At 35.1% G+C, this 18971-nt stretch overlaps 1 protein-coding gene across 5 annotated transcripts in view; it reads left to right on the top strand.

Moving 5' to 3' along the window:
* The window catches only part of CLTCL1 (clathrin heavy chain like 1), a 137229-nt gene that overhangs the window by 41765 nt on the left and 76493 nt on the right, over positions 1-18971 (top strand). For all 5 annotated transcript variants that reach the window (XM_079151974.1, XM_079151970.1, XM_079151971.1 and 2 more), the window contains one exon: positions 7423-7691. In XM_079151974.1, coding sequence (XP_079008100.1) covers positions 7423-7691 — 269 coding nt within the window. The remainder of the gene's footprint in view (positions 1-7422; positions 7692-18971) is intronic.

Genomic DNA, 18971 nt, shown 5'->3' with positions numbered 1-18971 from the left:
AGCAGCATGGCCTTTCTGTGGGCACCCACACACACACTTCACATGAATTTCTTCACCTGTAACAGTGTTGAGTGCTGTTTTGTGTAGGAAAGTGTGAAGTTCTAGAACCAAAGAGATACAATTTTAAGACTTTCTGCTATTTTTACTTAAATCCTGTGGCTGTTGGTTGATTTCAGATTCTTGTAGTACAAATTGTTGGCACATGGAAGATGTATAGTGTATTTTTAAAAATCTAGACCAAAATAAGCCAAACTATATTTTAAAAAGAAGGCATCTGCTGGACACAGTACCACACCCCTGTAATCCTAGTGACTCAGGAGACTGAGGCAGGGGGATTTCAGGTTGGAGACCAGCCTTCTCAACTTAACAAGACCCTGTCTCAAAATGAAAACTAAAAAGTGCTGGGGATGTAGCTCAGTGGCAGAGTGCTCCTGTATTCAATCCCCAATACCAAAAACAATGAAAAATTAAAAAGAAGAAAGTATTTGTGTGGTAATTGAATTACAGAGATCATTGACTTACAAATGAGCTCTGCCAGCACTTCTGCCATTTCATTTCAAACCATAACTGGTTTGCACAGGCTCTGATAAAGCAGGGAAGTGAAGGGCTCTCATCTTGAATCTTCTGAACCCCCTCACTTGGCCTGGTCAGGTCTTGTAATTAGAAAATGACTTTTTAAGAGCTGGAACTCTTTTTGTTTTTTAAAGAAATTGGTGTTTATTTTCCATAAACTTAATTCTATTTTTGCTTAAATGTCTACAGAAGAACAGCTCAAGGCCACAAAATGGTTGTTCCTGCCTATTGAGTGGACTTAGCAGTAGGAGCTGCAGAACAGTCTTCAGTGACTGGCTAGGCTCTCCAACTTTCAGTAAGGAACTGCTACATAGGCATAGAGGGCACCTGCACACCTTCAGACAACTTCAGGTAGAATAGCAGTGAACTCAAGAGCTGGAGCAGTCCTTTTGCCCTGAAATTTCTCCTTGGTCACAGCTTTTTCAGCAGCAGCCTGCTCTTTTTCAATCTCTTTAGGATCTCTGTAGAAATAAAGATCAGGCATGACCTCCCATGTGTCACAGGAAATTGTGGACTAGAATCCTTCATTTTTTCCATTTTCTTCTCTTCTGTGTTACATGTGATATAGACATATGTGTCACTTAGATGCAATGTTATAATTTCACTTCCAAAAGTCCTTCTCAGAGTCAGCCTTTCTATGAATTTTAACACAAAGTGTACAAAATGTGTTAGTTTACTAACTCTGTTTTTGTCATACATTGGAAAACTATTGTCTAGAGACTAAATATTATAAATTTAGGACTCCTTTGTCCAGTATACACACAATATATACAGCACAGCAAAGTTAAATGAAATGCACATAACAAACATACAGGGCAATAGGTAAGCTGTAATTTTCAAGCATACTCTTAGCAAAACATCTTTTGCAATTTCTTTCCTCCCACCTCCCTAAACCCAAAGCCATTAACCCATTTCTTTTTTTTTAATTGTAAACAAATGGGATACATGTTGTTTCTCTATTTGTACATGGAGTCAAGGCATACCATTTGTGTAATCATAAATTTACATAGCATTAACCCATTTCTTAACCATGTATTTGTCTTAGTGAATTAAAACATTTCTTTCTATATTCTGAATACAAATTATTGGTTGGCTCTGCGAAATATGTATTTTCTTTCTGTATGTAGCTTGCTTTTTCATATTCCTAATGATATCTTAGTCTGTGCTTCTATAATACCATAGCTTAAATAATTTATAAAGAACAGAAATGTATTGCTCACAGTTCTATAGGCTAAGAAATCAAGATCAAGGTGCCAGCAGGTTTTGTGTCTTCTAATAACCCAGTTTCTGCTTCTTAGATAGTGCCCTGTAGCTTCTGGAGGTGAAGAATGCTGTATCTTCACATGGGTGAAGAATGCTGTATCTTCTCATGGCAGGAGGATTAGAAGGGCAAAATGGGACCAGATTTCCTCCAGCAAGCCCTTTTATAACAGTGTTAATTAAAGGTGGATACAAGTGGATCCTTAATGTCCTAAATACTTCCCAATCGGCCCCACCTCTCAACCCTGTTGCATTGGGGTTTCAACATGAATCTTAGAGGGAACAAGCACATTCAAACCACAGTCTTATCTTTTTAAAGGCTAAAGTTTCTAGTTTTCTAGTTTTGTTTTCTAGTCTGTTTGTTTGTTTGTTTGTTTGTTTGTTTGTTTGTTTTTATGTTGGAAGTACTGGGGATTGAACCCAGGATTACTATATGACTGAACTACATCCCCAGCCTTGTTTTTAATTTTTTAAATTTTGAGACAGTCTCCTTAAATTGCCAAAGCTGTCCTGGAACTGGCAATCCTGCCTTATCCCACCTGAGTTGCTGGGATTTTAGGCATATTCCACAGCATCTGGCTAAAAGTTTTTAATTTCGATGAAGCTCAGTTTACCCATTTATTTTCTTTAATGGATCGTGCTTTTGGAGTCATTTATGAGCACTTAGCCTAACCCAAAGTCATGACAGTTTTCTATATTCCCTTTTAATGATGTTGTAGTTTTAGTTTTTGCTTTTAGGTCTATGGGGTTTTTTTAAATATTTTTTAAGTTGTCAATGGATCTTTATTTTGTTTATTTATATGTGGTGCTGAGTATCAAACCCAGTGCCTCACACATGCTAGGCAAGAGCTCTACCACTGAGCCACAACCCCAGCCCCAAAATTAATTTCTTTCAGGAGTGTTTTGTATGTCAGTGTATAAATACTACACTTTCATAAAATTTGTTCCAAATTCTTTTGTTCTTATTTGATATTATCTTGTACAGAATTGTTTCTTAATTTAATTTTGGGGTTGTTAGTATATATAAATACTATTAATTTTTGTATATTTGTATATTTGTAATTTTTTGTATATTTGTAATTTTTGTATATTTGTTTAACTCATTAGTTATTTTAGATTTTAGTGGATTCTGTATTTCTTAGCATTTTCTGTATACTGTATCATGTTATCTACAAATAGTTTTGTACCTTTCTTTCTGATCTGCATTATGTTTGTTTTGTTTGTCTGAACATTGCATTGACTACAATATCCAGGACAGTTTTACAAGTAGTTAGAATGGATATCCTTCACTTGTTTCTTTTGGTCATGGTATATAATCATTTTTGTATGTTGTTGTATTTGGTTCACTAAAATAAAAGAATTTTTCTGCTATTTTTATGATAATCAGTATGTGATTTTTGGGTAGGAGTGGGAAGGTGAAAGATGTTTCTTTGTTTAATTTGATATTTGGGTACATTTTGATCTCGGAGACTGAGGTGGAAAGTGGTCCATCTTCTTTTCTGAAAGGGTCTATGAAAGACTTTTTATTTCTGTTTTCTTTCAGTATTTGACAGAATTTAGCAATGAAAGCAATCTGGGCTCTAGCTTTTCTTCATGGGAATACTTTTAATTACTAATTAAACTTCTCTACTTGGTATAAATCTGTCTAAATTTTCTGTTTTTTTGTCTTTCTAAGAATTTATTCAAGTCATTGAAGCCTTCTAAAGTATTTGCATGCTGTTGTTCATAATATTCTCTCATAATCCTGTTAATTTCTTCAGGGTTGTCATTGATGTGCTCTATTTCATTTGTGATTTGAGTAATTTGTGTCTTCTCTCTTATTTCTGATCAGCAACTAAGGACTGTCAGTTTTCTTGATTGTTCCAAAAAGCGCCCTGGTTCCAACAAGCAGTGTACAAGCAGCTCGAGGAAAGTCTACACAGCTGCCTACCACCATCGTGTGCCTTTTTTGTTAAAAATTTAGTGTTAAGTGTTATTTTTTGTGCAGTACTGGGGAATGAACCCGGGAATGCTCTATCATTGATCTACATGCCAGCTCTTGTTTTTATTTTTTATTTTTATTTTATTTATTTATTTATTTCTGGGCTTTCTATTCCATTGGTCCGTATGTCTGTCTTTATACCATTACCACACTGTTTGCTTACTCTAACTTTGTAATAAGTTTTTAGTCAGGATGTGTGAGATCTCCATCTTTCATCTTTTTCAAGATTGTTTTTGCTATTCCAAGTCCTCTGAGATTCCATGTGATTTTTTTTTCTTGTCACCTTTGTCAGATCAATTGCATATAGCTATTTCTGGACTACTCTTTTTCATTGATCTGTAAGTTTATGCTTATGATCATAACACAATTACTGTAGCATTATAGTATTTAAGTCACTAAGTCTTCCAGCATTGCTCTTTTCTAAAATATTTATGACTATTCTCTATCCTCTACATTTCCATATATACTGTAGAATCAGCTTTTTATACTTACATTTTAAAAGGATGCTGAGATTTTAGTTGGGATTACACTTAACCTACAGATAAATTTGGGGAGAAATTACAGTAAGTGTTCTGATTCATGCACCTACTTTTATTTAAGCTTTTCATTTCTCTTGGGCACATTTTATGCTTTATTGTGTAGAAGTTTTGCATATCTTTTTAATTTACTCCTAAAGGTTATACTCTTGGTGGCATTATAATTTTTTGTTTGGAAGCTCTATCTAGTGGTGACAGCAGTGCATTAGAGTCACCCAGAATTATTGTGTTGTGGTCTATGTGATTCCTGAAATTGAGAAGGATTTGTTTGATGTACAGGGATGCACCATTGTTTGGGGCATAAATATTTACAATCGTTATGTCTTCCTGGTTTATGGTTCCCTTAAGCAGTATGAAATGTCCTTCTTTATCCCTTCTGACTAACTTTGGCTTGAAGTCCACTTTATCTGATATAAGGATGGAAACACCCGCTTTTTTACTGAGTCCATGTGCATGGTAGGTTTTTTCCCATTCTTTCACCTTTAGTCTGTGGATGTCTTTTTCTATGAGATGAGTCTCTTGCAGGCAGCATATTGTTGGGTCTTTCTTTTTAATCCATTCTGCCAGTCTATGTCTTTTGATTGAGGAGTTTAGGCCATTAACGTTCAGGGTTATTATTGAGAAATTATTTGTATTCCCAGTCATTTGGCTTATTTTTGGTTTTTAAGTTGGCTTGGTTTCTCCTTTGGTTTTTCTCTAAGGTAGTTCCTCCCTTTGCTGATATCCATTGTTGTTTTTCATTTCCTCCTCATGAAATATTTTGTTGAGAACATTCTGTAGCGTAGGCTTTCTATTTGTAAATTCTTTTGTTTATCATGGAAGGATTTTATTTCATCTTCAAATCTGAAGGTTAGTTTTGCTGGGTATAGGATTCTTGGTTGGCAACCATGTTCTTTCAGAGCTTGAAATATGTTGTTCCAGGCCCTTCTAGCTTTTAGAGTCTGGGTTGAGAAGGTGGCTGCTATCCGTATTGGTCTCCCCCTATATGTAATCTGATGTTTTTCTCTCACGGCCTTCAAAATCCTATCTTTATTTTGAATGTTAGGCATTTTGATTATAATGTGCCTTGGTGTGGATCTGTTGTGATTTTGTGCATTTGGTGTTCTGTAAGCCTCTCATATTTGATTCTCCATTTCTTTCTTCAGCTTTGGGAAATTTTCTGCTATTATTTCATTGAATAGGTTGTTCATTCCTTTGGTTTGTATCTCTGTGCCTTCCTCAATTCCAATAATTCTTAAATTTGATCTTTTCATGATGTCCTGTAGTTCTTGGAGATTCTGTTCATGATTTCTTACCATCTTCTCTGTTTGGGCAACTTTATTTTCCAGATTAAATATTTTGTCTTCATTGTCTGAGGTTCTGTCTTCCAAGTGGTCTAGTCTTTGGGTGATGCTTTCCATTGAGTTTTTTATTTGGTTTATTGTTTCCTTCATTTCAAAGATTTCCGCTTGGGTTTTTTTGAGAATCTCTATCTCTTTGTTGAAATGATCTTTCACTTCCTGCAGTTGTTCTTTCAGCTTATTGGTATTATCATTCATTGCCTGCATTTGTTCTCTTACTCATCCTTTGCTTCGCGAATCATCTTAATCATGTATAATCTGAAGTCCTTTTCTGACATTTCTTCTAACATACTGTCATTGGATTCTATGCATTATAATTTTTTAATTTTATTTTCAGATTGTTGCTAGAATTTCTAAATTCAATATTCTTATATATTGATCTTGTATCATGCAGTTTTGCTATATTCACCTATTCTAAGAATTGTTTTATAGATATTTAATTCCTTGGTGTTTTCTTTGTAAATACTTATTTGTAAATAATTATAGTGTCTGAAAAAAAGGGAGATTTACTATTACTTTTTTAAACATCTATTTACCTTTTATTTTTCTTGCCTGGCTATTATATCCAATATGATGTCAAAATAATTGGTCACTGGCTATTATCTCCAGTATCATGTCAAAATAATTGGTCAGAGAAATAATCCTTGCCTTGTTCCTGATCTTAGAGGGGAGCAATATTTCAATATTTTATGTTAGTGCTAAGGGTTTTTCTCCCTCCCTGGTTCTGGGGATTGAATCCATGGGTGCTCTACACTGAGCTGTGTCCCAGTCCTTTTAATTTTTGAGACAGGGTCTCACCAAGTTACTGAGGTTGTCCTCCAACTCACAATCCTCCAGTGTTAGCCTTCCGAATCACTGGGAACAGGCATGTACCACCATACCCAGAGAGCTCTAAGTTTTAAATAGATTCCAACATCAGAAATCAGCTCCTTGCCAATGGTAGAAATAGTATATCTCTTGCCAGAAGTTGGATACTAAATTCTTTTGTTAAGTGTTGTGCTATCCTATCCTATCCTCCCACATGAAACTGTTTAGTTAAAGTTAAATAAAAGTAAAACCTCAGTTCCTGAAATGTGTCTTACTAGGTACATTTCAAATGACAACACTAGTCTAAAATTTAAAACAAAGTAACCCTATTATATGGAGAAATTGATTTAACAGGAAGGTGTGATTGTGTTCAAATCACAAAAGAATGTCTTGTGCTTGGGGTGTGGCTTGGTGGTAGAGTACTTATTTAGCATGTGTCACACCCAGGATTCAATCCCCAGCACTGCTTAAAATAATAAATAAGCAAAAGAAAAAAAAAAGAAAAGAAAGGATGTCTTATATTCTTGCTAACTTATATAGAAAAATTTTGGTTTTGGAGGGTTTTTGGTGTTGGGGATTGAACCTAGGACCTTTCACATGCTAAGCACATGTATCACTAGCTACACCCCCAGCCCCAGAAAAGTGTTTTAAAACTAGAAGAAATCAATCTAAAACTGCTTCTTGTTTCAGTAGAACTAATTTTTTGTTGTTATTTTTCTGAAGAAGAATCTAATGCATACAAAGTTCTTTTTAATATTTAAACATCAAAATATGGTCAGGCAACCTTTTTTCCTTGTTAATCAGATTAGTTTTAAATATTACAACTTAGAGTAATATTGAAAGGATTTGGAATTTAAAAGAATAAGAATTTGCCTTTTCGATTTTTAATTTATCTTTCTCTAATCTCTATCACATCAAATACTAGCTGGGAAGACTCTTCAGATCTTTAATATTGAGATGAAGAGTAAAATGAAGTCTCATACTATGACAGAAGAGGTGATATTTTGGAAATGGATCTCTGCGAACACTATTGCCTTGGTGACTGAGACCATGGTCTATCACTGGAACATGGAAGGTGACTCCCAGCCCATGAAGATGTTTGATAGGCATGCTAGTCTGGCTGGGTGCCAGATGATCCACTACCGAACTGATGAATACCAGAAGTGGCTGCTCCTTATAGGCATCTCAGCTCAGGTAAGCTTCAGGGGCTATACTGTTGTAACGTACAGGTCTAATATTAGAGGGGAATGGTTAGATTGAGATCATTATAAATATAAGGCAGAAGAAGTATTCTTGAGACTGAAAGAAATAAAGATTACAAAGAAATTTGAACTTTTAATCAAATAATTCTAACTGGACTCAGTCCCATTATCTACTATAGTCTATCAAATTACTTATGTTTATTCTATAAACTATTTCTAGCATAGTTTTGAGAAGTGAATTTTTGAAGTTTTATAGAGTAAATAGATTTACAAGGGAGTATATGGATTTATAAAAAGTATTCTTTAAGCTCTATTTTAAGGACTTAATGAAATATTACTCAGGTCCTTTTATAATGAAAATGTTATCTTTCCATCCTCCATTTTTTCATTCTTGGTAGCTAATAAAGTCATCAGATAATTCAGGCCTGCAGTATATTTGAAAATGGGGATATAGATCTTCTTTGTGGTTTTTGTGTGTGTGTGTGTGAGTGTGTGAGTGAGATGCTGGAACTTGAACCCAGGACCTTACATATACTAGGCAATAGTGCTACCACTGATTGGACATAGATTTTTAATAGCCAATCCTGACCATTCACTGGTCTGTAAATGTAAAGTATGTATGCAGAATTCTAGTACTTAAGAGAATTGTCAAATGTTGGAAGAGAGAAAAGTGGGAGCCATGAGAATACCTTAAGTCAGGGAGGGCCCAGAGCAGTTAGGGCATCTGATCTGCATTTTTCCAGCTATAAAAGTATACTTTCAAAAGAAACAATATGTGAATAGGTTTGGAAATGGAAGAGAATGGTTCTTCCTGGGAGTCATCCACTGTGGTTGGTATCTGTAGGGTGCGTAAGAGGCAGAGAGAGGGTCAAGACTAGAGAGATAGATGGGGACCAGACTAAGGTGTGTGCTCTTATAGGAATTCTGTAGCAGATTTAAGGGAAAGTGATGTGATTAATTTTTCTTTTTAACAGTGTTGTGAGATAGAAGCCAGTGATGCTGAGGATGGAAAACTATGAAGACTGAAGGCTGAGAGACTACTTGGTGGGCAGATATAAACCTTGTAGTCTTTAATTCTAGAGTAAGAGACATACATGAGAAAGGTGAAGAACAAAGAGGGAGGGAGTATTGCTGTCCACCTTAGGGCAAATCTCTTGCACTCAGCAACCCACCAGAGAAATAAGAATTTGTGGTTTGGATGGAGACAGCGATATTAGAGGGGGAGACTTTGGAGATGAAATGACTAGGACTTGGTGATGGATTGGATGTTTTTCAGAGATAGGAGAATTGAATGATGGCCTGGCATTAGTCTTTGAGAAGGAACAAAAAAGGGAAAGTTGTAGTATTTCTTCAATAAAATGGAAAATTCTTTAATGTATTGACAAATTTGTCTTCCCACTTGACCTGGAAGTTCTTTAATATAATTTAAAGGATTTGCTTAGAGTTCCTGGACCTTTCAGTGACTGGGTCCAAAGCTTCCATTTAGTCTCATTTATTATTGTCAGAGCTAATGGTAAAGTTGGAATGACAATATTTTTGTAGAAACTCCACACCAAATCTGGAATAGTGGACATTCCCATTACACTTACACATGAAATAACATTATTGTGATATTACCTATCACAGAGCTTGTTTGGGTCTGATTGCCAAGGCTTTCCATGAAAGGAATAATTTTATACCCAGAACATTTTCTGTGTTATATCATCTAACAGCTGCGATGATGACATTACAAACCTCTGTTAGGTGCTATTTGTAGAACTCTTTGTTCGTTTGTTTGTTTGTTTGTTTGTTTGTTTGTTTGTTTGTTTTAATGTAGCAACTCTACATTTGGCTTCCTATGGAAGTGGTTTGGACATTGCTAACCATTATGTTGGGTAGCAACAGTTTAGTTGTGGCTGATAGTAAAGAGAATGGAGAATGTTTTTGATGGGAGGTCTGAGGGAAGATTGCATAGCATAGAGCGTATTTTAGAGCTGAAGGATGCTGAAGTAAGTGGTGAGGAAGTCACAAACATGGGTAAAATCTATGTGACAGATGCTTTTAGGGTAAAATTTCAAGGTAATATGGGCACAGAAAGGATGGATTGATTCATTCTACCTTTGTGAGGCCAGGAAAGAACCTGGGAGAGTCCTCACTGATACCCCGTCTTGCTATTCCCAAATGATTGTGAGGGCTGGGTATATAGCTCAGTGGTAGAGCATTTGCCTAGCATACATGTGGTCCTGGGTTCAATCCCTAGCACTGCCAAAAAAAATCTTTGGGAAAGCTATGATTGTTTAAGGCTTTATTTTGCTTTTTCTCTCAATTGAAAGAGAACTGTTATTCAGTTTGACTTTATTACTCTTCTCCTTGCTCAGAATACATTTTACTTTGGAACTCTCTGTTCTGTGAACCTGGATCTTGGTACATAATCTGGTCTGAATGTGTTTGTTTCCCCGTAAAGAGTGATTCTGAGGGGTAAGGCAGGAATGGAACTTTGAGCCGACAGTCATAAAACTAGATTTTATTTTGATGTTATAGGTGTAACCTTAAGTAAATTACCTGAAAATTCACTCAACACTTACACTTTCCTCAGACCCTTTTGCTCTAGTTTTACTAGCAGAGTTAACTTTGATTTTTTAAAAAACTTATTTTATTTATTTTTTTTAATGTGTTGTTGAGGATCAAACCCAGGACCTCACACATATTAGGCAACCCTGACTCCAGCCCCTTCACTTTGATTTTAATTCTCCTAAGCCAGAGGTCAGCAAATTTATCCTATAAAGGCCCAGATAGTAAGTGTGTTTGGCTTTGTGAGCTGTACAGTCTCTGTCACAACTACTCAACTCTGAAGTTTTGATATAGGCAGGCATAGACAGTATGTAAATGAATGGGCATAGCTGTATCTGGTAAAACTTTTCTTTTTTTAACCAAAACAGGTGAAAGTAGAGGTAGAAAACCTGAATAAACCTACAACAATTTGAGACACTGAATTAGTAATTTTTTTAAAAAATTAAAATTATCCACAAAGCAGAGCTTTGTCTATATGGCTGCACTGGTGGATTTCATCAACTATTCAAAAAATAATATTAAACCTTCACAAACTTTTCCAAAGGGAACATTTCCCAGTTCATTTTATGAGCCCAGTAATCAAAGATAATCACAAGAAAACCAGAGACTAATGTCCCCTGTGAATGTAGATTTAAAAACCTCAATAGTATACTAATAAGCTGAATCTAGTAACATAAAAAGGCTTGTACACCATGACCAAATTGGATTTATCTCAGGAATACAAAATTAGTTTAGTATCAAAAAATCAATATAACGTTCATAGAATAAAGCACAAAAGCCAATTGTCATCTCAGTAGACATGGGAAAAGCATTTGACAAAACCTCAAACTTTCAGATAAAAATATTCAACGAACTAGGAATAGAAGGGAATTTCTGCCTGATAAAAGGCATCTGCAAAAAAAAACACAACCATTACCTCCATAGTGAAACATCTTAATAATGAAAGACTAAAAGCTTTTCCCCTAAGATCAGAAACAAGAAGGATATCTGTTTTTTGCCACTTTTGTTCAACATTGGGCCAGAGGATATAGTCAGGGAGGTAACATAAGAAAAAGAAAGATAAGGCATCTAGATTTGAAAGGAAGAATTAAAATTATTTGTAGATGACATGAGCTTCTATAATGAAAATCTTTATGAATCCAAGTAAAAACTATTAGAACTAATAAACAAGTTCAGCGTGATTTCAGATTTCAAGGGCAATATACAAAAAGTCAATTCTATTTCTACACAATTATAATGAACAGTGTGAAAATAAAATCAAGCCTGATCATGGTGTTCTATGCCTGTGATCTTAACTACTTAAGTGGAGAGGATAATTTATGCCCAAGAGTTCAAGACCAGCCTGGACAACAGAGCAAGATACCTTCAAAAAAGAAAAAAAAAGAATTAAATTATTATTTACTTTTGCACCAAAAGGAATAAAACACTTAGGAATAAGTTTAATCAAAGAAGTGTAAAACTTATACTCTGAAAACTATAAAATATTTTTGAAAATAATTAAGATCTAAATAAAAGTAAAAACATCCTGTGTTCATGGATTGAAAAGCATTTTTTTTTATTTTTACAGATTGCATTTTGATTCATTGTACACAATGGGGTACAATTTCTCGTTTCTATGGTTGTACACAATGTAGATTCACGCCATTTGTGTAATCATACATGTACATAATGATGTCTGTCTCAGTCCACTGTCTTTCCTTCCCCCACTCCCTCCTGCCCAAAAAGCATTATTTTTAGGACAGCTGTACTTCCTCATTGATCTACAAATTCAATATAATATATATCAGAATATTCACAATGTCTTTGTAGAAATTGAAAAGCTAATCCTAAAAATCACAGGGAACCCAGAATAGCCCAAAATATCTTGGGAAAAAAAACCTAAAACAACAAATACCTATAATACCTATCCTCAGTTTTAAAACTTGCTGTAAATCTTGAGAAATGAAGACGGTGTGGTGCCAATTTAGTTGAAGTAGGGTTCAGTTCAGCTCTAGAATTGAGAGTCCAGAAATTTATAACCTTACAGTAATGGTTATTTGGTATGGAGGGTTGAAGTCAGGGGTGTCCAACCTCTGAGACACATCCCCTGCCCTTTTTAAAATTTTATTTTGAGATAGGGTCTCACTGAGTTTCCCAGACTGGCCTTAAACTCATCATCTTCCTGCCTCACTCTTTTGAGTCACAGGGATTTCAGGCATTCACCACCATGGCCAAGCCATTTATTTATTTATTTTTTCATATGTTTTTTAGTTGTCAATGAATCTTTCATTTTATTTATTTATATGTGGTGCTGAGTATCGAACCCAGGGCCTCACACATAGAGGCATGCCACGGAGCCACAACTCCAGCCCCGCAAGCCACTTATTTTTGAGATAGGGTCTCACTATATTATCCAGGCTGATCTCAAACTTCTGGGCCCAAGCGAACTCCTGAATCAGCCTCCCAAGTACTGGGGACGACAAGCAATGCCACCATGCCTGGCTTGCTGGTTTATTTTTGACAATGATGCCCAGAAAATTCAATGAAGGAAAAAATACTCTTCAACAAATGGTTGGAGACACTGGATTTTCATGAAGAAACATGAATTGGATCCCAATCTCTCATTCACACTCAAAAATTAAACAGATTGAAACTAAATGTAAGAGCTGGGGGTGTGGGAGTAAATGTAAGAGACAAAACTATAAAAATATGACAAGAAACCGTAGGAATGTACCTTAGTGACCTTGAACTAATCAGAGCCTTCTTAGATACAGCATGAAAAACACAAGTGACAAAAGAAAAACTGGAAATTGGACTACATCAGAATATAAAATCTTATGTGCTAAAAATAAACAATACCAATAAGGAAGTGAAAAAGACAATTCACCTTTTGCATAAGATATCTCAAGATAATGTATTTATGTAAAGAACTCTTAAAATTCAAGAACAAAGATGGCTTAGTGGTTGAATGTTTGGCACATGTGAGGCACTGGATTTTATCCTCAGCACAACTTAAAAATAAATAAATAAAATAAAGATATAAAAAAGAATAAAGACAGGTAATCAAATTTTAAAATGTTCAAACGATCTGACAGATATTTCTTGAAGAAGATATACAGACAACCAGAAAGCACATGAAAAGATGTACAGCTTAATTAGACATTGTGGAAATACTAATCAAACCCACCAACTGCTATCCCTTAGAATGTCTATAATACAGAAGATAGACAATAATAAATATTGCCAAACATGTGGAAATGTACATTGAGAATGTAAAATGCCATAGCTACAGTTTGGCAACTCATCAGAATGTGAAATAAAGTTATCGAATGACCTAGAATTTTTACTTCTAATGTTTTGCCTAAGGGAAGTGAAAACGCATATCTACACAAAAAATTGTACAAAGAACATCAGTGGATTTGGTGAAGTAAGGACCTCTAAAAATTTGCTTCTCCACAAAAACAATGAGAATGTAGGCAAATATTGTCAAAGTAAATTTTCTCATAACTCTCGAAGCTTTCCTCAGACTTCTAAAAATCCAAGGAACTTTTAATTACCTTAAATGGTGAGGGGAGGGAGGAGCATCAATAGAAACTGTTCTAAGGAAGCCCAGACATTGGAGTTGCTTTATAAAGACTTATTTTTATTTGTTTTTCTTAGGTATATATGACATTGAGTATGTTTTGACATATTATACATACATGGAATATAATTTCCCATTCTTGTGGTTGTACATGATATGGAGTTACACTGGTCATGTATTCATAAAGAACATAGGAAAAGTATGTCCAATTTATTGTCTTTCCTATTGCCACCCCTGCCACCCTTCATTCCTCTTTTTCTAATCCAATGAACTTCTATTCCTCACTCCACATTTATTTTGTGTTAGCATTACATACCAGAGAGAACATTTAGCCTTTGGGTTTTTGTAATTGGCTTACTTCACTTAGCATGATATCCTACTGTTCCATCCATTTATTGACAAATGCCATAATTTCATTCATCTTTATGGCTGAATGATACTCCACTGTGTATATATACCACATTCTCTTTATCCATTCATCTGTTGAAGGACATCTAGGTTGGTTCCAAAGCTTAGCTATTATGAATTGAGCTTCTATAATCATTGATGTGACCAAATCACTATAGTATGCTGATTTTAAGTCCTTTGGGTATAGACCCAGGAACAGGATAACTGGGTCAAATGGTGGTTCTATTCCACGTTTTCTGAGGAATCTCCATACTCCTTTTCGGAGTTGTTGCACTAATTTGCAGTCCCACCAGCAATGTGTGAGTCTGCCTTTTTCCCCACATCCTTGCCAACATTTTATTGTTACTCGTATTCTTGATAATTGCTATTCTGACTAGAGTAAGATGAAATCTCAGTGTAGTTTTAATTTGCATTTCTGTAATTGCTAGAGATGTTGAACATGTTTTCATATATTTGTTGACTATTCGTATTTCTTTGAAGTTCCTGTTCAGTTCCCTTGCCCATCTATTGATTGAGTTATTTGGATTTTTGGTGTTAAGTTTTTTGAGTCTTTTATATATCCTAGAGGCTAGTGCTCTATATCTGAGGTGCAGGTGACAAAGATTTTCTCCATTTTGTAGGCTCTCTATTCATGTTCTTGATTGTTTCCTTTGCTGTGAAAAAGCTTTTTTAGTTTGCTACTTTCCCATTTATTGATTCTTGATTTTATTTCTTGTACTTTAGGAATCTTGCTGAGGAATCCAGTTCCTACGTCAACATGATAGAAAATTGGGTTACATTTTCTTCTAGTAAGCACAGGGTCTCTGATGTAATGCCTGAGTCCTTGATCCACTTTCAGTTGAGTTTTGTGCCAGGTGAGAAATAGGGGGTTAGTTTCATTATTCTACATATGAATTTCCAGTATTCCCAGCACCATTTGTTGAAGAGGCTTTCTTTTCTCCAATGTTTTTGGCATTTTTGTCTAGAATGAGATAACTATTTATGTGGGTTTGTTTTGCTGAAAAGTTAAAGAATTGTTTCTGTTGGAGTTCAAAAGATTCTCAGCCTTCCCTTCTCAGCAGTGGTAGGTGGGGTCATCTGGAGTATGATGCTTTGCTTCACCTCAGGCTGGGGTTGCTGGAGTGAGAGGGGTAATCCCATAGGCAGAACTCCTGAAGGCGGAGTTTAGGTTTAGGTATGTTCCAGGTTCTTTGCTGAATGCCAGTTGGTCTGGAGAGCCCAGCAATTGCTAGTCCATTTTGGAAGACTGTACCCTAGGGATCTCCCCTGGGTTCCACTTGTGTGGTAGAGCCACCAATTTTTAGTTCACTATGTCATCTGTGGACCCCACATTTCCTAGTGTTGGGTTCAGTCTCCAAATTCAATCTTTTCCTGCCCCTGCCCTGGCCAGGTGCATCTGTCCCAGACTGTCCATCAAGCAGCTGGATTGAAGAGGAAGGCAGAGAGCCTGGTGGGTTTCCAAGAACAGTTTAATTTTCTCCTATTCACTTAGGCATATTCTATGTCATGCAGTGTGGGTTTGCTAGACCTGTGTTTCAAGCCAAACTCAGGTTTGCCAGGAATTGGCTTCCCCAGCTGCTGGCCCCCACACTGTATCTGCAGAATGATTCCTTCCTTTGTCCTCCCTACCCAGCAGGGAGAGATGCTTCATTCCCGCACAAGAATATTGTGCATCAAGCCTTTTAGTTTAGTGGGGCAGTGTCTTTGATCTCTAAACTCTCCCTACCCAAACACGCCTCAGGCCTCCTGAAGATGTGGGTTCCTTTAATTCCTTTATCCCTCTACTTTGCCTGCAGAGGGACCACTTTGGCTTGTGCCACCAGCCATAGCAATGGCTGTAGTGGTAGGGATTTCTTCCTCATTTTATTATATCTAACCTCCTAAGTTCCTGGTCTGCTTTGAATGTCCAACTCCCCCTGCCTTTTATTTTTTATTTTTATTTTTATTTTTTTCCTGGTTCACCCACCTTGCTGAGAAACTGCCTATCTGCTTTCTTGGTTTCATGCAGTGGAGCAGCCAGAAGAGCAAACTTCTCTATTCCACAATCTTGAAAATCCTCTTATAAAGACTTTGAATCAGCATACTTAAAGTATGTTCATACTTAAGTATGAGCATACTTAAAGTATGTTCAAAGAACTAATATAAAACATATCTAAAGAACTAAAGGAAGGAAGGAGAACAATATCTTATCAAATATTAAAGAAATGTGAAATATAAATAAAAATAACAATCTCAGACATGTATGAGGTACCATCATGTTTGTGAACATACACATAATGGGATTTCAGAAGAAGATAAAGAATATTTTAAAAAATAATGACTCAAAACTCCCCAACTTTGATTTATAAACATTAATCTATATAACCAAGAATGTTGGAAAGATCTATGTGGAGGCATATCATAATCACAGACAAAGGAAATCTTGAAAGAAAAAGCAATTAATCATATATAGGAGAATCCCACTAAGATTAAGTACTTATTTCTCATCAGAAACTACAAAGACTAGAGGCAGTGGGGTGATATATTCAAAGTGCTTAAAAAAATGACAACCAGGAATTATTTAAACTAACAAACAATAGAACTAGCCTTAAAAGCCTGAAGAGCAAATTAAGACATTCCTAGATAAACAAAGAATTCATCTCTAGCATACCTACCCTACGAGAAATATGAAAGATAATCCTTCAGGTGAAAATGAAAGTATACAAGACAATAACTCAAACTCACATGAACACAAAGATTACTGGCATGAGTAACTATATACAGGTAACATTAAAAGACATAGTACAACCATTAAGAAAGTGAAATGGGGGCTGGGGATGTAGCTCAGTTGGTAAAGTGCTTGCCTTGCAAGCACAAAGCCCTGGGTTCAATCCCCAGCACCACCAAAAAAAAAAAAAAAAAGAAAGAAAGTGAAATGACAACCACAAAGAAGAAAATGTTAAATAACTTGTGTCCAAAGCATATAAAGAATGCTTATAATTCAATAATAAAAAGAACCCAATTTGAAAAAAAAAAAAGACATAGTACAAAAGACATAGTATGAATATGTTTCTTATTTGTAACTTACTTTACATCTAATTTAAAAGATAACTATGTGGAGAAATAATTATGTCTATGTTGATTTGTATGAAAGTAATAATGCAGAGGAGTAGGGAGGGAATGGAGCTATAAAAGAGTTTTTGTATACTATTGAAATTAAATTGATATAAATCCAGATTAGATTAATAAATGACCAGGTTAATTTTAATACCCAGGTAACCACTAAAAATAACCTAGAAAGTACTAAAAGAAATAACAATGGAATTGAAATGACACACTAGAAAATACTTGTTTAACAAAAAAGGAAATAGTAATAAAGATAGAAGGAAACAGGACTGAGATTGTGGCTCAGTGTTGGAGCACGTGCCTCGCATGTGTGAGGCACTGAGTTCAATCCTCAGCACCATATACACAACTAAATAAACATAAAGTTATTATTAAAAAATCTGCTTTAATAAAAGGAAGAAGGAAACAAAAATGACATAAGATATATAAGAAATAGATTATAAAACTGCAGAAATAAATCTTACCTTATCATTAATTACCTGAATTGGATTAAATATTCAAATAAAAAGGCAGAAATTGGCAGGAAAAAATACATACATAGAAAGACCCAACTATGTGCTATCTACAATAGATACATTTTAGATTTAAAGACACAAATACAATTGCTTTTATATTGATTGTATTGGTTAAGTTTATGTCAAAACTGATCAAATTGCGTACTTCAAATGTGTGCATATTATTGTACTTCAATTTTACCTCAATAAAGCTATGGGAAAAAAAAAAAGACAAATAGATTGAAAGTAGAACAATGGGAAATATATACCATACAAACTGTACCCAAAAAATAAATGGATTAGCTCTACTAATACCAGACAAATGTACACAAATGTTCATGTCAGCAGTACTTTAAAGTAAAAATATAGGAACAGTCCAAATATCCATCAACTGATAAGTAAATAAATAAAAGGTTTATCTTTACAATGAGATATTAATTTGGCAATAAAATAAAAACTGAAATACTATCACATGAGTTATACTTGAGAATATTGTGACTGATGTCACCAAAGGCCACATATTGTATGATTCCTTTTACATGAAATGTTCAGAAGAACAAATTTGTAGAGATAGAAAATAGATTAGCAGTTGTTTAGGGCTGGGGTTGTGTGTGAGAGGTGGATGTGAGGATTGCTAATGAGATTTCTTTTAAGAGATCAAAGTATTTGAAAATCACATTGCAGTAATGTATTTACAACCCTGGGAATGTACTAAAAAAAAAAAAATTTGGTATTCTTTAAATGAAAGCATTATTTGGTATGTGAATTAGATCTGAATAAATCTATTAAAAATACTTTTGGAAATCATGCCTGTTTATAAGGAAGGTATGTTTGAGAAATAGGAAACAAAAAAGGTGGGGATATAGTGATAGAGGACTTGCCTCGCATGTGTCAGACCCTAGGTTTAATCCCCAGCACTGCTAACAGTGACAACGACAACAACAACAACAAAAAAAAAAGACTGCAAATCACAAAGTTGTTTATATATGCTTTACCAAAAATAAAAACCAAGAGATAAAAATTCCAAACACGCAGTAACAAAACATAAAACAGGGCATAAGGATACACATATAGACCTGTAGAGTAATGAAATCAAATAAATAAGTCCAGTAATAAACCCCTATGTCTGTGGCCAGCTGATTTTTTACAGATG

Source organism: Sciurus vulgaris (assembly GCF_902686455.1).
Source record: "Sciurus vulgaris genome assembly, chromosome: 8".
NCBI classification, from domain to species: domain Eukaryota; kingdom Metazoa; phylum Chordata; class Mammalia; order Rodentia; family Sciuridae; genus Sciurus; species Sciurus vulgaris.
The sequence above is the reverse complement of the archived record's forward strand: the minus strand, read 5'-3'. Positions and strand labels throughout refer to the sequence as shown.